This window comes from Pyxicephalus adspersus, chromosome 5 (genome assembly GCF_032062135.1).
Source record: "Pyxicephalus adspersus chromosome 5, UCB_Pads_2.0, whole genome shotgun sequence".
In the NCBI taxonomy this organism is placed as follows: domain Eukaryota; kingdom Metazoa; phylum Chordata; class Amphibia; order Anura; family Pyxicephalidae; genus Pyxicephalus; species Pyxicephalus adspersus.
Window position 1 is genome coordinate 55,816,602 of NC_092862.1, and position 18,491 is coordinate 55,835,092.

Below are 18,491 nucleotides of genomic sequence, written 5' to 3' on the forward strand. Positions count from 1 at the left end.
TTTTTTTTTACCACTAAGCCCTCTCTTGTCTCTTCTCTGGTCATGCACCCCCTAATATTTAAGGTTATGGTTGTATCCTTGGTGGCGGCCAGTTAGTTCAACCACAGCATAATTTTTAAAGGCTACAGCCACTTCTGTGGGATTTGTTAAAACTTTACCATACTTCTGTGAGATATTTTCGTAAAAATGTAAGTTGTTCCTTTTTGTGGTGATTTCTAGCAGAGAATAAAGTCAGCAAAACAACGTTAGTAATAGGATTTTCCCTTCTGTGAACCTGATTAATACAAGGGTTTTCCTTGTTTTGTTGCTTTTTTTAATCTTTTATTATATCTGTGGTTATATCTCATTACTGTTGATCTCCTTCAGCCTTTTTGTACCCAGTTTCTGTCTGCATTAAGGCACTGAAGCAGTAGAACTTGCTACATGCAATGAATATCATTTTTCAGGGTGGGATTCACAACAATGAGGACCTTATTATTATTATTATTATTAACAATAAAAAACAGTGTTTATATAGCACCAACATATAGCAGCGCTGTACAATAAAAAGGGGTTGCAAATGACAAACACTGACAGTGACACAGGAAGAGGAGAGGACCCTGTCTGAAAGAGCTTACAATCTAAGACACCTTCACCATCAATTCATTTAAGTAAAGAATCCCTTTTATAATATTGAAACTGCTTTAACTTGGTAAATAATACAATTTTACTGATTGGGTTTACATATACTTTAAGCACTTTTAATAGCAAACTAGCAAACAGAATTGGGCCAAATTAAAAAAAAAAAACATTTTGAAAAGACAGCACAAGCTAAATGTTTCATATGATTGCAATGTATCATTTTCATTTTATGCATAGTGTTCCCTCATACTTGCAAATCTACTAGGACAGGTAAATAAGCGGTGCACAACCGCTGTTCTAATTATAGTTCAGGGTCAAGGAGAAAGTTTAATTACAACTCATTTGAAACAAGGAGAATATTTTTGTAGCTGTGAATCACAAGGAAGAGGTGGTAGAGCTGGAATAGTAGACTGAAAGGAAACCCTCTAAATTGGTGTCTGTTGCTTGGTGTTTTCATTATCCGTTACCTGTAATTTATGTTGGGGTAATGCACAAATTGCTAGCCTGTACCCCACCCATGTTTCCTTGGCACTCACGCCTGCACACATTAACTGAAAAGGCCTGTGTCTATTGTCCATATGCTTCTATAATGTATCAGAGGTGCAAAATGAAAAAAAAAGGACATTAACACACATCTGTGAGCCAGGATGCAATTATTATATGTAATGAAGCCAAGCAAACATACCACAAAGCAGACATTTTATAGCTCAATCATAAACGGCTGGCACTTTTTACCAGCAATGCTGCACGGGTTATTGCCGTATGCACATGGCCAGCACTTGCCAAATAATACATTCACACATATTCAGCGTGAAAGAGATTACACTGGAGTCAATGATTTCATCAGCTGGAAACAGTAAGTTTGGTGGTTGGGATCATGCCAGTTGTCTCTATATTTTTCACCACTGCCTTTTTTTCAATAAACATAAATAAAAGATTGGAGATTCCAAGTGACAGAACAGTATTGTAGCATGTTCTTTAGTTTCATTGGTCTTCTGATGCATCTCATTCTTGATATAAATTCCTCTGGGCTGGTTATATCGTATCTGGGGTTACTGGAATAAATCTCAGAAAAATCAGAATACACTATAACATATGGCCAAGTACATACTTGACTCTATATTACAGTCAATACACAGTCAAAACAGCCAAGCAAGTATTTGCTGCTGAACACTCGAAACATACATAGTGAGTATGTGTTTACGTTGTTAGACCAAACATTAGATTGATGAAGATGTGTCATTTAGGAGACTCTCCAATATGATTGCTGCAGCTTTATAGTAGCTGTCCCGTTCCATGAATTTTCATGCACTGCATTCTCTGAAGTTTGTAGAGATGAAAAAAAAAACAAAGAAACATTGAAAGACTAGAAATTCTGTGTGAGAAGCCAGAAGAGAATGGCTGCAATGTTGAAGATCACAGGAAATCCTCGACTGCTCTTTACAAATGTGTGCTGGATCACCCAGCTTCACTGATGAAGGTGTATCCTCTCTAGCCTTGGAGAGCTTTAATAAAAAAGGCCCAATTACTTTAAACTGGGTGAGCTTCAGAATTAAACTAAGTTACAAGCTTACAGGTACAGTTCTGCCACTATAAGTTATAGAAATGTTTGTAAGAATATATTATGCATACCAGGTCATAACTTTGAGTCCATTTTGTAATATGGAATTTAATGCAGGTAGAGATTTTTCATGCTGCTCTAATCCTATTCTTTTTAGTAAGGTTGCCTATATACCTGGGATCAGATGTGGATGTCTAGGTTGCATTCCCTTAGATCAGCCTCCCTAACCTCCTTACTTTTAAGGAACCCTTGAAAAAAAATTCTGGTTCAACTAAAACCAATTTTTTGGGTGCTCATTGGAGAAAAAAGCCTCCTAAATTGGTGGCCAGTGGAAAGAATAGCTGGCTGTACCAAGTGATGTTGTCTCCAGAACAATGGAGACATCATCAAATGTGGGGTCAATCATCTATAGTTCAAGGTATCAATAACGACCTCTGGAGGATCCCTGGTTGGAAATGGCTAATTTAAATGTAGAATAATGTAAGAATAGAAAAGACCCCGGTGTTAGAAGCAGACACCTGTGTGGTACCTGGTGTTATCCATTTCATCATATTGTAGTTATGCACAATGACATATGTAGGTTGATACTAAATACCTGCAGTTAGCCAGAGTTAAAGAAAAGCTTTTCCAAAATGACTAATATTAAGACGCGTGGATGGGTATAGAATGAAATACTCACTGGCTGCTCATATCTGATGGATTTTAGCAGTGAGATCTCCCCATTGACTTTTGCTGCTTCCTCTCAATATAGCTCTTTTCTTGCTGCTTATGCTGGTGGATTGAGAGCATACCAAATATCGCTATATATTATTACATAGTTTTAGACTGCTTGTTGGCTGTAGTGGATTGAGATGGTAATTGTTTTCTTCTGGTTTACCACAAAGTTTATATAGCATTACATTTATAAGCCAACGCAGTGTATTGGTATTATGACCACCTAATCAAATTCCTTTTGTGTAGAAACATAAAAAAGTTGTTATTTTAGGAGATGACACACATTAAACGCGCTGGCCTCATCTTCCAAGGCTCAAACATTTTAGTTCAGAGATCTTCTTGCAAGATTTAGTCTAGTTTTATTTCCTGTTTTATTTAATAGCTGTATGACCCAGTAAATCAATGTGCCTATTATAATCACAGATTTCATACAAATAAACAGTCACTGTTTTGTTTCATTCTTATATTTCACTGAAAAGGCAAAGCACATCCTAATAGTGGCTTAATAAAGTAGTGTGTGTTAGCTCTGCTTTCAATAAGCTTGCATGCAGTCATTGTGTAACCTCTGTCATACAGACAGGCACCCTTGCACATCATATATTTTGAAGAGGTGTGAACTATTTTTGTGTGTGCATGTAAAAAAAAATCACTTTCCATAAAGCAAAATGAACAAAGAACAGATGTCCACTGCACAAAGGACAAGCCGTTTTTATCACTTAATTCATTTATTTTGGTTACAAGTAAAAGAGATCCATATGAAAGCCATACAAGAGAATACATGCAGCTGACTTCTCAGATTAATATTGATGTGTGGAAGCCATGTATACTTGGCTCAGCCAGAAACCAAACGCACAATTATTTTTAGTTTACCTGCCAAGTGTTGGGCATATAACATGAGGCAAGCGATACATTTTTTTATAGGTCTGGCTATACCTTTTTATAATATCTGGCATAGGGGGGTTGCATGCTTCTAAAAAGTATTTTTAAAGTCTGCTTGCATTTAATATATGATCAATCATTGTTACAAACCCTAATAGCAAGAAGACATTTTCTTAAAAAAAAAAAAAACTGTGTGCTTCTGTACTAAAGTCACTATTTAGCATATGGGAAGCATTTGTATTTGGGCTGCCTGTTTTTGATGGATTTTTTTGATAGTTTGCTTCTAAAATGTTGGTCCTACAAAATGCATGGGTTGGCAACAATAGGTGCCTCGCAATTCTGTTATTAAATCATATTGTATAAAGTTTCTGTTACTAACTGGAGTCACATAGACTTGAATAGACTTTGTGATTAATAATATTTTAGCCATTGTTTTTACAATCTTGCATACCCTTAAATGCTTAATGTTGTGCACACATGCAGTGGTATGTCCACTTACAGAGAAAACATGCTTGATTTAATAAAGCTCTCCAAGGCTGGAGAGGATACACTTTTACTAGTGAAGATGGGTGATCCAGCAAACCTGGAATAGATTTCCTAAAAGTTAATTGCAAATGACTTTGAAGAAATCCATTCCAGGTTTGCTGGATCACCCATCTTCACTGATGAAAGTGTATCCTCCCCAGCCTTGGAGAGCTTTAATAAATCAGGCCCATAGATAGAAGCTGAGGGGAATCTCACCAATGAGGTGTGAACAGCAATTAAATCTTGCCACTTCACTCTTCACTACCTTTTTTTAACTTGTTAAGACAACGCTCATCTCCGCTTTTGCTTTTTTGCAAACACACCAGCTAGATTGTTTTACAGTTGTACCAAAACTGTTTATATGCTGCCTTATCACATCATCAAGAGTATCAGTACTTTTACAGTAAACTCCCATTCCACTCCTGCCCACCTTCATTATCATGTTGTGAATCATTATTGCAAATTCAGATGAACATATCACCTTACTAGTGCTGTCTGCCCAAGACTTGGCACTGCTTACTTCATACAAGTGGCCCGGTAAAAAATCATAGCTCCACCACAGCAGAATAATGATTTCCGAGGTGCATAATGCAGAGAGCCCTTATTCTGTATGTGATCAGCAACACATCATGCATTTTATTTCTATATTTCAGAAGAAAAAAAAGATGCTTATGGGACAGAAGTTCTACAGTCGTTAAAAGAAATGATACATGAGCCATCTAATGATCAGCACCCAACTGTGTGCTATTCCAGTCCTGCATAGTAACAGAATAAGAAAAAATCATTAAGTCTAATTCCGTTCAGTGATTCAGTTAAGTAGTGTGTGCTCACTCTTGTGCGTTCTTTGGCTTGCCTCCCTGTTTTGCTACTTGTTTGGAAGCATGAATGATATCATTAATAATCTGGCAGCTAGAGCTGCTGCTCGCCGTGAGGGCATAATCATCATTCAAGCTGTTATCTTGCGGAACCTAAAAAAAAAAAATATTATCTATATGTATGTGTGCATTTATCATATATATATGAACACACATCATATATGTGTCATATCAACACGTTAGACTATTTTCTAAGGAACCTATAATATGTGGCAAGTTCAAGCTGTCTGAAAACAGAATGAATCCATTGTACAAGCGGTGATGAGGGTATGTCTCTCTATCTTTGTGTTTCCTTCAAACTGGTTTTATCAAAGTACAGAATAGAAAAAGGCTGTGTGAAATGATCATTTGGAGAATATTACAATGCAAATAAATAGGGGAGGGAAGAATATTATAAGAAACTATACATAACTGACAAGTACATCCATTGTCAAAGTGAATAATTGTTATGGCTTTTTTTCCTTGCACAGAGGAAACAAATTATAGCATTGTACTTTTTGTACAGGCTTTAGAACTGCTGATAATAAAAACACATCATATTAAAATGATTTTTTTCAGCTATGTTCCTAAGAGGTAGTGAAAATGTTGACAACAGCAGCCCATCAGAATGCAGCTGTCATACAACATATATATATAGTTCTGATCGGCTACATCATTTATTCCTTTTATTGTTCTGCCATATTTCTCCAATTGGAATTTGCATTTCTATGGTCAAATTGCAGTCCCCTGACTTTCATGTGGATATACTGCCAGAATGCAGCACTTGGAGGCATTACAAAAAAGTATTGGATTGGTTTGTGTGATTTTTTTTTTTTGTAAGGCTGACACTTTAAGGCTGCAGTCATATTTTATTTTGTATGTGCAGTTTGTGTTCATTTAGAATATTAGATGATTTGAAAGATGCAGATTGACAATTAGCCAAAATGTTTTTACATGTCATAAATAGGTTGTGATGACTTTCAAATACATATTTTAAAAATGTTTCATTAGATATATAATTCAAATGTATAGTATTTTTTTCCTGTTTAACCATATCACACAGGAAACTGTCGCAGTCCAGACAACAAACAAATACACTTTATGCAGCAATGCCTGCTTGCCACATATTTGTTATAGCACATTTTAGGTTTCCTGTTATGCTTCATGCTTCATATTTACAATTTTCCCATTATGTATGTGAAGAACAAGATGCTTTTATTTAATAAAAACTTTCAGATAACAGATTTGAGATGATTTCAGTTTAAGGCAGAGAGGTGCAGTCATGCCCTAATGATTGTAATCTATGTGCTGCTGTCTCTACTTGAGGCCCAATCTACTTGACCGCTTCAGGACCAAAATACTAAATCCCCTTTTCACCAGACATTTGTTTTACTTTAAATGTATTGCTTATATTTCAATTTATCATACAAAAAATAGTATTGTTTTTTCAGAACAAATAGGCTTTTTTTGGTGCATTGTAAACAAATATTATATTGTGTGTTTTTAGCTTAAAAAAATTGTATATATTATAACCAAATATACACTAGGCCTATATAACCTAAATCTGCCTAAACGGTACTATATACACTAACACCTAATTTAACACATGTTTAATAATAAAACATTTTGTTTCCATTTATATATACCTAAGATGAAAAGAGAATATTTATATATCCCTCTCTATTAGTAAAGAAATTACACAAATAGAGACTTGAAAAATGGATCACTATGATTTGTTAGCACAGTTATCACAAAATCAGCAATCACAATCAACAAGATTTCTCATCCCTTGCATGTTATATCTGCTGTCTAATGACTGCCTAAATTTTGGTGTGCTTGTCAGAGAAGAAGTCAAATTACCAGCAATAGGACTGCCCTTATTTGCCCTCCAATGTCTGATAGTCATCAAAATGGTAAAGTGTACACTAATACAAGGTCTTCTTATTTACTCTGCACATATTATACCAAGGGATTAAAAATTATATATATATATATATATATATATATATATCACAGACAAGCACTTCTATAGCTCTCTCTGCAGTTTTTCTTATAACAGTACAGCTATCGCTAATCAAAACAAACATACCTGTTCATTTGCACATAGTTGGAAAACGCCCTGCCATGGTAGAAAAGGATTTTCCTTTAGGGAGACACAAATTAATCTCTTAGGAGAGCAAAACTACATCCTTTGCTGATATTGTGGTTGAGCATGTAAATCCGCCCAACTGTTGTCCCGTTTTCCACAAGGATCTGGGGAAAAAATAAGATCAAAGCTCAAAGCACAAATTCAGCTTCAGTCTTGTGTGAAATAATATTTCTTACTGTGGCTCAGAAACTATGCTAGAAGATTGAGAATATGTTTATTCATGATTTTACACATAGACATAATTATAAGATGTTGCATGGTATACAGAGCTGTGTGAAAGTATTCATCCTCCTCAGTGTTTGGTCTGTTTTGCTGCATTTCAACCTGGAACTAAATTTTATATTTACCACCATTTGCCTACAGTTTTGAAGGTGCTATTTTTTTTTATTTTGGCAAAATAAAGCGCTGCGTAATATGTTGGCGCTATATAAATCCTGTTTAATAATAATAATAATAATAAAAACAATAATTAGGAAAAAAAAAACAGAAATTCTAAGTGTGCATAGATATTCACCCCTCACTCACAAACTCAATACATTTTAGCACCACCTTTTGCTGCAAATACAGCTGCAAGTGTCTAGTGAATTAGCACTTCTAGCCACTTTGTGCAGGAGTTTCCTATAATAAAGACCAGTTAGTGCTGCTTCATTTTCTTCCTGCATTCTTGAGTGGTTCTGTATCTGCCTGCCTGGACATTTTCTGTAGCCAGGCTGCCTAGTAGTTTTCTGTAGCCAGGCAGGGGTTGTAAAAGCAATCGGGGTACATAATGTCATTTTTTATCCTTGTTACTATTGAGAAATATATTTAAATGAAAGTGACAGTGAATCAATGAGTACTTCCTACTGGTTTGTTGAAGAAGATAAGTGGTCTTTTAGTGATCTTGTCATTGGTGTGTAGTTACCAGCAACAGGATAAATAATGTAACGTCAACCCATGTCTTTAGATGACCTAATAGTTACATATAGGAAAAAAGCAACACATAATTTAGTATAATTTGTACCTAAACTTTATTTTCAAGTGGAGATAACTTTTATGTATGCTGCATATACTAAGTACAATTAACCATGCCAAAAGATAGTTTGATTTCAACATTGTACGGTGGAATCTCGGCAGCCTACCAAGAGACCACCAACATTACATTGTGGGGTTTGGGTTATTTCTCAGCACATTTTGTAAAATCTGATGACTACATATTGGCATTGTCTGGGTTTTGAAACTAACGCAGCAAATTGCATTGGGGTTCGGTGAAAAAAAATCCATGGATCTCTGAAGAATGGTGCCTAACATTGGCTATCACAGTTAGTTTTAATTGTGGAAAAAGGCCACAAGTTTAGAATAGCATTCACTCATGGAAGCCAGTTAGATATTCACCTTCTTTTTTCTTGGGTAGGTTAGGATATGAAAGCCTAAATAGTATTGGTTGTTATGAGCAACTCTCCAAATTTCTGAACTGGTTTTGTAAATATCTTTTTAGCCTACAAAATAAATGTAAGCACTTGATATAATTTGTAGTGATGTATGCTGTTCCATAAATATTGCTTTTCGATTCATTTCTTTTAACAATTTATATTTTATTACATGAATGGAATGGCTAGACTTTCCATATGTCAGTGCACTTTGAATATATCAGACATATGCATTTTGTGCTTGCTGAATCCACCAGAAATTTGAGCCCCCTTCGTCCCAGCAGAGATGGAGATTGTCTTTATGTTCCAAGCACATGCAGTGCTACATATAAAGATTAAATCTAGCTCCAATGCCTCAGGTCACTGAAATAATGAGACATTTTTCTGACTTACACCTTTTTTATTACACCAGTATTGCTGGGCAAAATGATGGCCTAACACTCAGCACCTGTCCTGATTATTTCTTTTATTCTGTTGCCTAAAACTTTTGTTCTCTTGCCAGCTACACGGGTATTTAGAGAGCGAGCCACTCACCCTCCAGCTGTTCATCGGCACGGCAGACGATCGCCTGCTGCGACCCCATGCTTTCTATCAAGTCCATCGTATCACTGGCAAGACCGTTTCAACGACAAGCCATGAGACCATCATCTCCAACACCAAAGTTTTGGAAATCCCACTGCTGCCTGAGAACAATATGAAAGCTATGTAAGCTTCTTTTCACCTGCTTACCACATATTTGTGTTGTTACTTTGCCTTGTTACTATTCATTATAAAAATGCCAGAAGCTGCCTAGCTTTAATATGCGAAATTGACTCACTCCCTGACTGGGCAAAAACTCTTAACGAACACAGCCGATTAAAATACTTCTTACTCCATAATGTCAGCATTTGCAAGGTATATGGTTATTAAGATCACTTTAATACTTTGCTACCTTCTCCAAAACTTGAATACCTGCAGTGTCTGATATTTGAAATTATATGCATTATTATTATTAATAATAATAATAATAATAATAATAATAATATTAACAATAATAATAAAAAATATAATTCATGTAGCGCCAACATATTACGCAGCGCTGTACATTAAATAGGGTTTGCAAGTGACAGACATACACAGACAGTGACACAGGAGGAGGAGAGGACCCTGCCCAAAAGAGCTTACAATCTAAGAGGTGGGGAAGCAGAATACAATAGGAGAGGAGGTATGGATTGGTGGGTGCATTTTGAGAGCTTTAAGAGACAGAAGAAGATGGGTAGGCAAGTTTGAAAAGATGGGTTTTGAGTGCTCTTTTAATAGAGCAAAAAGTAGGAGCAAGCTGAATGGGACGTGGAGGACCATTCCAGAGAGTCCAGGCAACCCTAGAAAAGTCTTCGAGCCGTGCTGATGAGGTTTTGGGTGAGGAAGTCAGTAGTAGGTCATTGAAGGAGCAAAGAGAACGTCTAGGGGGTGTTTTAAACTATTTTGTGCAAAAGCCTTTACAGACTTCTACAGACCCATTGAATAATTGTACAGTAAAAACAAAATACAGTATGTTATTTAATTTCCAATGTAGCTTAGAAGCAACTTTCAAATAAAATACTCACCAGAAATGCTGCTTGCAGCACCTTCCTAGGTTGATAGTCTCTACCACCTAACACATCTTTACCTATTGGTCAGCAAGGTTATCTATTACAGAATTTACTAGTAAGGGTTAGGGGATACGATGTCTTCACTGACTGTATACCATTTGTTGGCTATTGACTTATTAGGTACTGAAGCATGGTTGAGAATGACAACTTTAAGGCATCTTTAAAGTCAATGCTGGTAGCCCACCTACGTTTTTACTGACATGTTTTCTTTATTCTGCCCTTGCAAACCATTACTATGCACATGAGTATTTTGATCATGTGCAGATTTCTTGTTTCAACTGCCAAGAAAATTAGAAAGAGCAAGATGAAACAGCAAAGTGGAGCTTGAAATGGGAAAAGCAAAAAGTAATACATTTGAGAAAATGATAAATGCACAACCAATATATTGCACAGACTTTAAAGCCTAAAACAACTTTTCTGACAGTGGGCTGCATTCGTTTAGAGTTTTTGAGCCCATGTGACTGTTTCTTTTTATATATCACATCTCAGTTACACAGCTGTAAATATCCACTTCAGCCTCAGTGTTCAGTTTATAGCGTGACACTTATTGGATCTTGTAGTTTGAAGTGCACAGCTTTTTCAAGCATGCAATTAAACTTCTCTGGGGAGGTAAAGAAAAAAAAGTGTTATTGCTGCTGGTTTGGAAAGTGCTACATTTATTTGTTTCTACAATGAAAGTACACATTCACCAATTAGTGTGAATGCATACAGTCACTATAGCATGTGTTGTGTTTCAAAGCAGAACTGACACTAGGGTGGAATTACAAATTTATTGTTATTGGCAGATTCAGACCTGAATTTAAATTACACTAACATGAGCCATTGTTTTAGTAAAACTTTTTTTTTTTTTTTAAAGAAAAGTACATTTGTTAATATCATTAAGCATAAACTAACAAAAGTGTTCAAGAGCTGGGGACTATCTATAGGGGTAAGTGTTGGCCTAGATTTACAGGTTCTACCATTGCCAACCTTTTCTGACCTACAGACCACTAAACTTACTGGCTCCGGACCGCATATGTGTCACTCAAAGGGGAAGAAACTTCCCCTATAGTTACGTCATGATGCCAGAACCCACCCACTCTCTCATTGCAGGACTGAGCCTGTGATGGGACAGTGGGTTGTGTCCAGAGACCACCACCCTGAGCCTGCGATCGATACGGGGGACGGGTCCTGCTTCTGACCCTGCTGGGGGGCGCACCGGCCAGAGCCACGGACCACCAACATTTGATGTGGACCACCAGTCGGGGACCACTGTTTTAGACTTTATGATTGTACAAATAGATTGAAACATGTATAATCAGTATGAAAGGGCCAAGGTAGTTTCACTTTACCCAATTTACTGTACCCTTCACTATACTATCACAGTACAGCTCCCCTTTACTTCTTAATTTATGAACTTCCACTGTCAACGCAATGAAAATGCAGCAGATCTGCACCTTGCATGGACACTAAGTAGTGGTAGTATAAATATGCTCATTGATAGAAACAGCGGGAAACTATTATGGCTCTTTCATTTTCAAAGCTGAAGCTGTTCTTTCAAGGTCAGAAAATCCACCTCATTACTGCCACTGGAATTTTTACATTGAGCCATCTTGATCACTTTTACACATTTCACAGACATTCCATAGTTGTGTTGTTTTTGGTTTACAAATAGTGGTGACATACTTATACTGGCTCTAAAGGGTATCAGTGCACTAAAAAAAGTAAATAGTTACATTGGTTGGATGTATTTATGTGTGGCTAGTAAAATAAAAACAGGTTTTACCCATATTTAACCATATAAAGAATATGATTGGACCATAAAAATTTCCAACTTCTAAATGTTGGTAAACACATTAAACTGTTTTTTTTTAGAATTATTTCCTGGGAATTAGAATTTGAAAGTTTGCTTTTAACTCCTTATAATTCTTAGGTTTTTTTTTGGTTTTGTTTTTTTTTACTTTTGTACTAGTTACTTTTCCAGCCATAAAAAATAGATCATGCCATTAAACAAATCTTTATACTCAAATTCTTATAAATTCAATTGGTAAAGGTAAGTAATTAGATCTCAGTAAATCAGCATTTCATTTAGATAACTGAACAAACAATTAAACTGGGGTAGGAATTTTCAAGCTTTTGTTGAGAATGGTGTGTTTGATATTTTTATGCCTTTACCAATCAAGCCAAAGTAGTTCTTGTAGCAGTAATATTAGGAACGGTTTAAAGCATAAAGATTGGTTTGGGTTTCAGTTATCTAAGTAACTGAATCCATCTATATAGAAAGAAATAGACCAGCATGAATAACCACTTTTTGTTCTTCCACATATGTACAAATAATTAGGGGAGACTTGAAAAAGGGGTCTTGTGTCACCCTTCTCTTTTGGGATGAAAAATTCCTGACTTCAGCAGGAAATACAGTGCATGCTTGCTAGGTGAACGCATTGTTCCTGACATATAAAAATAAATCCATCAAATTTCTACTGTTAGTAGTAAAATTATTAACTGAAAGATTTATGACAGCATGCACTCAGCATTGATAATATCATATCCCCCTCATGACTTGAGGTACAGCACAGTTCCTTCATGGTGAAACTCTGCACCGGCACAGAAGTGAAAAACTTTCAAACTAGTTCAAGTCTTGTCTTCGGTATTTAATAATGTAAAACAGGTATAAGGAGAAAAATCTACTCCCTTTGGCATAATGTTCCACTATTTTTCTGTGTAAAGTGTATATAAACCCATTACAATTTAGAACTTTGCAGCTTACCAGTCTTTAGATTGGAGTGCCTTCATTAATTTTTTTCAGTCTTTTTTCCTCTTATTTTTGTTTGGTAATCCTGAAAATTACACACTTCTTGTAGCTGCACTCACTAAAGCTAACATGTTTTTTGTAGCTGTAATGAAACAAGCTAATTGCAGCAGGTACTCAGCTTTTGGATAGTAGTACTTGAAATTCTTTAGAGGCCTTTTACCTAGGCATCAATATTTATTATTGCAGTTAATTAGAAACCTAAAAAACACAGATTCACCTCTTCTCATAAGGGGACTTTTACATGTAAAATAAAAGGATGGTTAATGTATACTAGGCCAAGAATAAAAGCTAAGGATATGTGTATAGGCAAATACTTCCAGGAAAAAAGAACACTAAAGCTATATCAGAAAATTGATAGGTACCAGTCATATTCTGGGTTCCATCACCAGTGGCTCTTTCCATCCCTTAGGAACCATCCCTGTGATGGAATGCACGAGAGATGAAGAGACTAGGTCAGGAATGTCCAGCTAATGAATCATGGTGCAATAGTCTAGGAAATGAGGTCTGTCATTGCTTGATAAAAAGATCATCAGTTCACTTCTAATTATATCCACACATCCCACCATTCTGTTGTCAGCCTGCTTACTTTTAGTTCTTATATTTGCGTAGCCAAACATTGCAAGTTTAAATTGCAAGGAACACAGTTACAATTGTCATGTAGCAGAAAGGGAAATTTTTACCATGAATTTGTCAAACTCCTAACACTTCTAATTTCTTTTTGAACAGAATTGACTGTGCTGGTATACTGAAGCTGCGCAATTCTGACATTGAGTTGCGAAAGGGGGAAACGGACATTGGAAGAAAGAACACTAGAGTGCGTCTAGTGTTCCGTGTTCACATTCCACAACCCAATGGAAGAACATTGACACTGCAAGTGGCATCTAATCCAATTGAATGCTGTGAGTCATTAATTAATATATACATCACCATCTTTACCATGTAATATCCATGCATTTCAATTTCACTTATACACACAAGAACTGTTAGGGTTGTTATATGCAACTTGGTCCATCCTATCTTGTATTGACATCTGTGGTTCATGTTGCGTTTCAACAGTTCATGTTCCAGAGCTATAATTGTACCTAACACTGAATAAATACTGAGAATTCACATACCATTTAGTATAATATCTATGTTTGTTTTGCTGTTTCGCAGCTGTTTAGGAAAGCTGGGCGAGATAGATCTCTAATCAATTATATGCCAGGCTTAAGTTAAAGGTGAAACACAAAAAGAAGTGACTTCCATTAGGGTGAATAATAACTTGGCACTGTAAAGAATTCAGATTTATATTTTCACTGTTCTGGTTTACCATTACCTATTTTTGAAGCAAGAACATTTTATCTTTTTTGGGAATCAAATTTACATGATTTTTTTGGGAAACACAGGCAAACATTTAGTTGTGTTTGCATAGGAAATATTTATCCCTAGATGCATATTTTTCAATAAGTGCAGATTAAATGGAATTTGTTGTTTGTGAATGGATAGAAGCCAGTATTATTTTATTGGAGCCTCCCTTTCCTTTACATATAGCTCTTTTGTACATCCTGGTTGTAAGCCATTCAATCATTGTTATACCTAAATATTTTCCAGGGAAACCCCCATTAAGCACAGGAAATAGTCATATTCCATAATGAAAGCTAGATTTGCCACATTTCACAGGAATATTCCACTGTTACAACTTTATCAAAAGATACTTGCCAACGTACATGATTTATTCAAATCAGTTAAAAAACTGCCCTTCTAGCCCCAGCAAATCTGTTTTATGGTGCACTAAATATGCAGTATAAGAACTGTAAAAACACTTTATTTTAACAGCCTGTACTGTATACAGTTCTAATATGTGACTTACACAAGGCCATTGTGATTCTCTGCACTGCCAACTGTTATTTATGTATTGTATAAATAAAATGTGTTTTAATTACGTTTATACTTTAGGGATTTGAGAAGACTTCCATGCCTAGGTGCAATGGAGCTGTCTGCCAAATCATGTGACTTGTCCCAGTATTATGATAAAGAACATTTTATGGCCTGAGTATCCCTCTAGATGCACAGCACTCTTGCTAATTTTAAATTAAAAATTCCAACAAACCTAAGAAGCATTACTTGACATTGTGGTGCTATGCATATTACCTCAGTGTACTGGTGTAACAGCACCAGTCACCCCTTACAAAAAAAAAATTATAAAATTGCGAGCATTTTAAATGATACAATTTAGTCTTCTTTTAGGTGAACCTTTCCTGCTACAAGTTTTTTTAAGCTAGCTGCATAGTTGGTGTTCATTAATAATTTTAGCTGCCAACGAGGCCCCTGCAGCCTCTGTAAAATATGTAAAAATAAAAATTTTAACGGCTGCAATTTTCGTAGACCTGGAAATGTTACCCCTGACCCCCAACCACCATGTGACAATACTGAGGCACCCAGGGTATATATACCATGTGGGAAGACATTACTTTCCTCCCAACATTTCGGAGATGAGGATTCTCAGAAGACCCTAGTCTTATGTCGACCTATACAGTAGCACAGTGCAGAGAACCATGAAAATATACAATTTCGTGACTTCATGTAACCAATCACTGTTTTCAGATTAAATGATTTTAAAATATTTATTACCTTACAATATATTTATAAATTACTCATTTGGTATCTAAGGGTTGCACATTACTCTAACTTACTTTACTGACTTATATAATAGATCAGCATTTGTCCCCATGTTTGTGTTAAACACATGCAGTTTTGGATAAGTCTTCATGGTGGTACTTGGATTTGTTTTGTATGACAATTATGTGTTTATCTGGTGCATATATTATATAATAGATTTATTATTCACACACACACTTTTATATATATATATATATATATATATATATATATATATATATATATATACATACACACCTGTCTATAGTGCTAGCTAACAAAAACTTTTAAGGTGGCTAGTAACTGATCACTGGTTTTCAAGCTACAAACTTGTCAAGCTACAAACTACCAGCTTATATTACCATGCATTGTGCACCCCATTCTGTAAGCATATCTATTGCATTGTGTCACCACTTTCTAAGCACTTGTGTATAATCTATATTAAGGATATTGCTATATTTACGCAGGGCATTTGAAAAGCTGTTGATTGATACTTGTATTATATTTCACTTTCTTTACAGCCCAGCGGTCTGCTCAGGAATTGCCGTTGGTAGAAAAACAAAGTATTGACAGCTTCCCGGTAATTGGAGGAAAGAAAATGGTTGTGTCTGGCCACAACTTCCATCAAGATTCTAAAGTTATTTTTGTTGAAAAAGCTCCCGGTATGTCCATTTAGTGTATTTGCTGGCTACATACTATCGTTGTTTTTTTTTTTTTTTTTCATTTGTTTTGTATACTTGCTACTTGTACATAGTGGGGGCATAAAAAGCTAATACAGAACTATGAGGTAAGCTTTAGATAACAGATGCAGAAGGTACCCTGTGCTTTTAAATGCCTGTGGCAGTACATACACCACATAGTTCCTTTCAACAAGCATGAGTCAAATTCTGTAATCTGATGCAAAAAATAAAGCTAAAATATAAAGCTTAACAACTAGATTTCTTTTGAAATCAGATAACTGAAATATACGTGACGATAATTTTTATGGGTTATTTATTGCACAATACTTTTTTACTGAATAATCCTATAAAAATGCATATTTGTTGTGGCCTTGGACTAGATTTAGAGAGATTACTTACTTTACTAACACTTCAGAGTTAGTTCTGTCAGTTTGCTGACATCACACTGACCTGAATAGAACCTATTGCCAAAGGGCTTTGCATAAAGACTTGTAATCAGCACTAGACAGGATGTCGGGTCAAGTTTTTTCACTGTTAAGTCATAACACAAAAAATGTTTTACACAATGCATTTGATGCAGATGAGGAAGCCAAACACTGTAATTGGCATCATGCAGTTGTTGGAACTATGCTTGTCATGAAAGGAAGCTGCTGGGGGTGAATGAAAGAGGGAAAACAGCCAGGGAAGTGTTCTGGGGGCTAAAGAAACTTGTCAGGCAAGGATGAAGTCTTTGGACACTGTACTTCAGTGTTCTGGGTATGGAACACCTGCTCATTCACTGACTATTTTCAGAGCGAGTTGTTCTTAGAATTCTGAACTCCAAAAAACACAAAGCAATTTAGGTAAGTGGTGCCTAAGCCCTGTACTACAGAGTCGTGTGGATTCTATTGTATATTAGGCTTTCAAGCATTACCTACTCTTTTGGCTAAGTAATACTTTTTTAAGTTTAGTTTTGAAATTTCCTCTTAATAGTTAGAGGTCCTGCATTAATCGGTTTTTGTGTTACTGCCCTAAGACATTATTCACATGTCTAATGAATTTAAATGTCACTGGACTCAGCTGAAAATAATTGTCAGTTATCGTGGTGTTTAGTTTTGTGACTTAAACCAAATTGTGTTTAAATAACATAAATTAGTTAAAAAGAATAAACCTGTGCCCAAGGTTTAGACTCTTTAAACACATTCTTAGGCTTACAAGGTATGAATGCTTATGCGTACACTTTAACAGGGCAGCTTTGAAACCTCATTCTTTTCCTCACTGAGAAATATTGTTTCAACTCCCAGCACCAACATATCTCATCACCAACATCAGTTCTGGACAAGGTGTTGCGCTTCCTTTTGAGCATTCCTTATTTTAGGCCATAACAGGTAATGTCTGTATAGATCTGCTTAAAGTAGACTGAAAGTTGCTGTTTTAAAATGCAGAGAGAAAACTGCAGAAGTCTGCAGCAGCATTCTGTATTTTTTTAAAGTGACAGAGTCTATTTAAAGCTGAATTTCAGGCATGGTTACAAATTTATTCCAACATTCCCCACTCATTCCACATGTCAGTGCAGTTATTTTACCTGAAAGGAGCTAGTTTTAACTTGCTGGCTGTTACGGGCCTGTCATTACTCATTCACAATGAGCATGCAAAATTTAATTACCTAAAAGTATATTATTAGGGAGGTACTCAGCAAGTGTACTTCACTACGCTTAACGTCTGTCATCGTATAGGGGAGCGTTGTTACGTCAGCTACTTAATCCTTCAAGAGGATTGGGTTGGAGTTGAACTTCTAGATTTCTAACAGTATGAAGAGTAGGTTATGTCAGCCAGAGGAACAGGAGGGGCAGCAACCATCAGCCAGTCCTGTAAAAGAGATAGATTATAGTCTATAGTAAATTTGCAGACACATACCAAGAAAAAAGGCAGACAATTCTGTGTACTAATTGCTACTTTTCTTTTTTAGCTGGTGTTTACCTTAAAATATAATACAATTGTAAAGGAAAAAAAACTTACAGCTTTTGTAAACTATGAAAATATGAAATTGGGCTTTAAAATCAC

At 35.9% G+C, this 18,491-nt stretch overlaps 1 protein-coding gene across 3 annotated transcripts in view; it reads left to right on the forward strand.

The window, feature by feature from the left end:
• Positions 1 to 18,491, forward strand: part of NFATC1 (nuclear factor of activated T cells 1) — a 118,199-nt gene that overhangs the window by 25,615 nt on the left and 74,093 nt on the right. For all 3 annotated transcript variants that reach the window (XM_072411555.1, XM_072411556.1, XM_072411557.1), the window contains exons 4-6: positions 9,212 to 9,414; positions 13,858 to 14,030; positions 16,290 to 16,430. In XM_072411555.1, the coding sequence (XP_072267656.1) occupies positions 9,212 to 9,414; positions 13,858 to 14,030; positions 16,290 to 16,430 (517 nt within the window). The remainder of the gene's footprint in view (positions 1 to 9,211; positions 9,415 to 13,857; positions 14,031 to 16,289; positions 16,431 to 18,491) is intronic.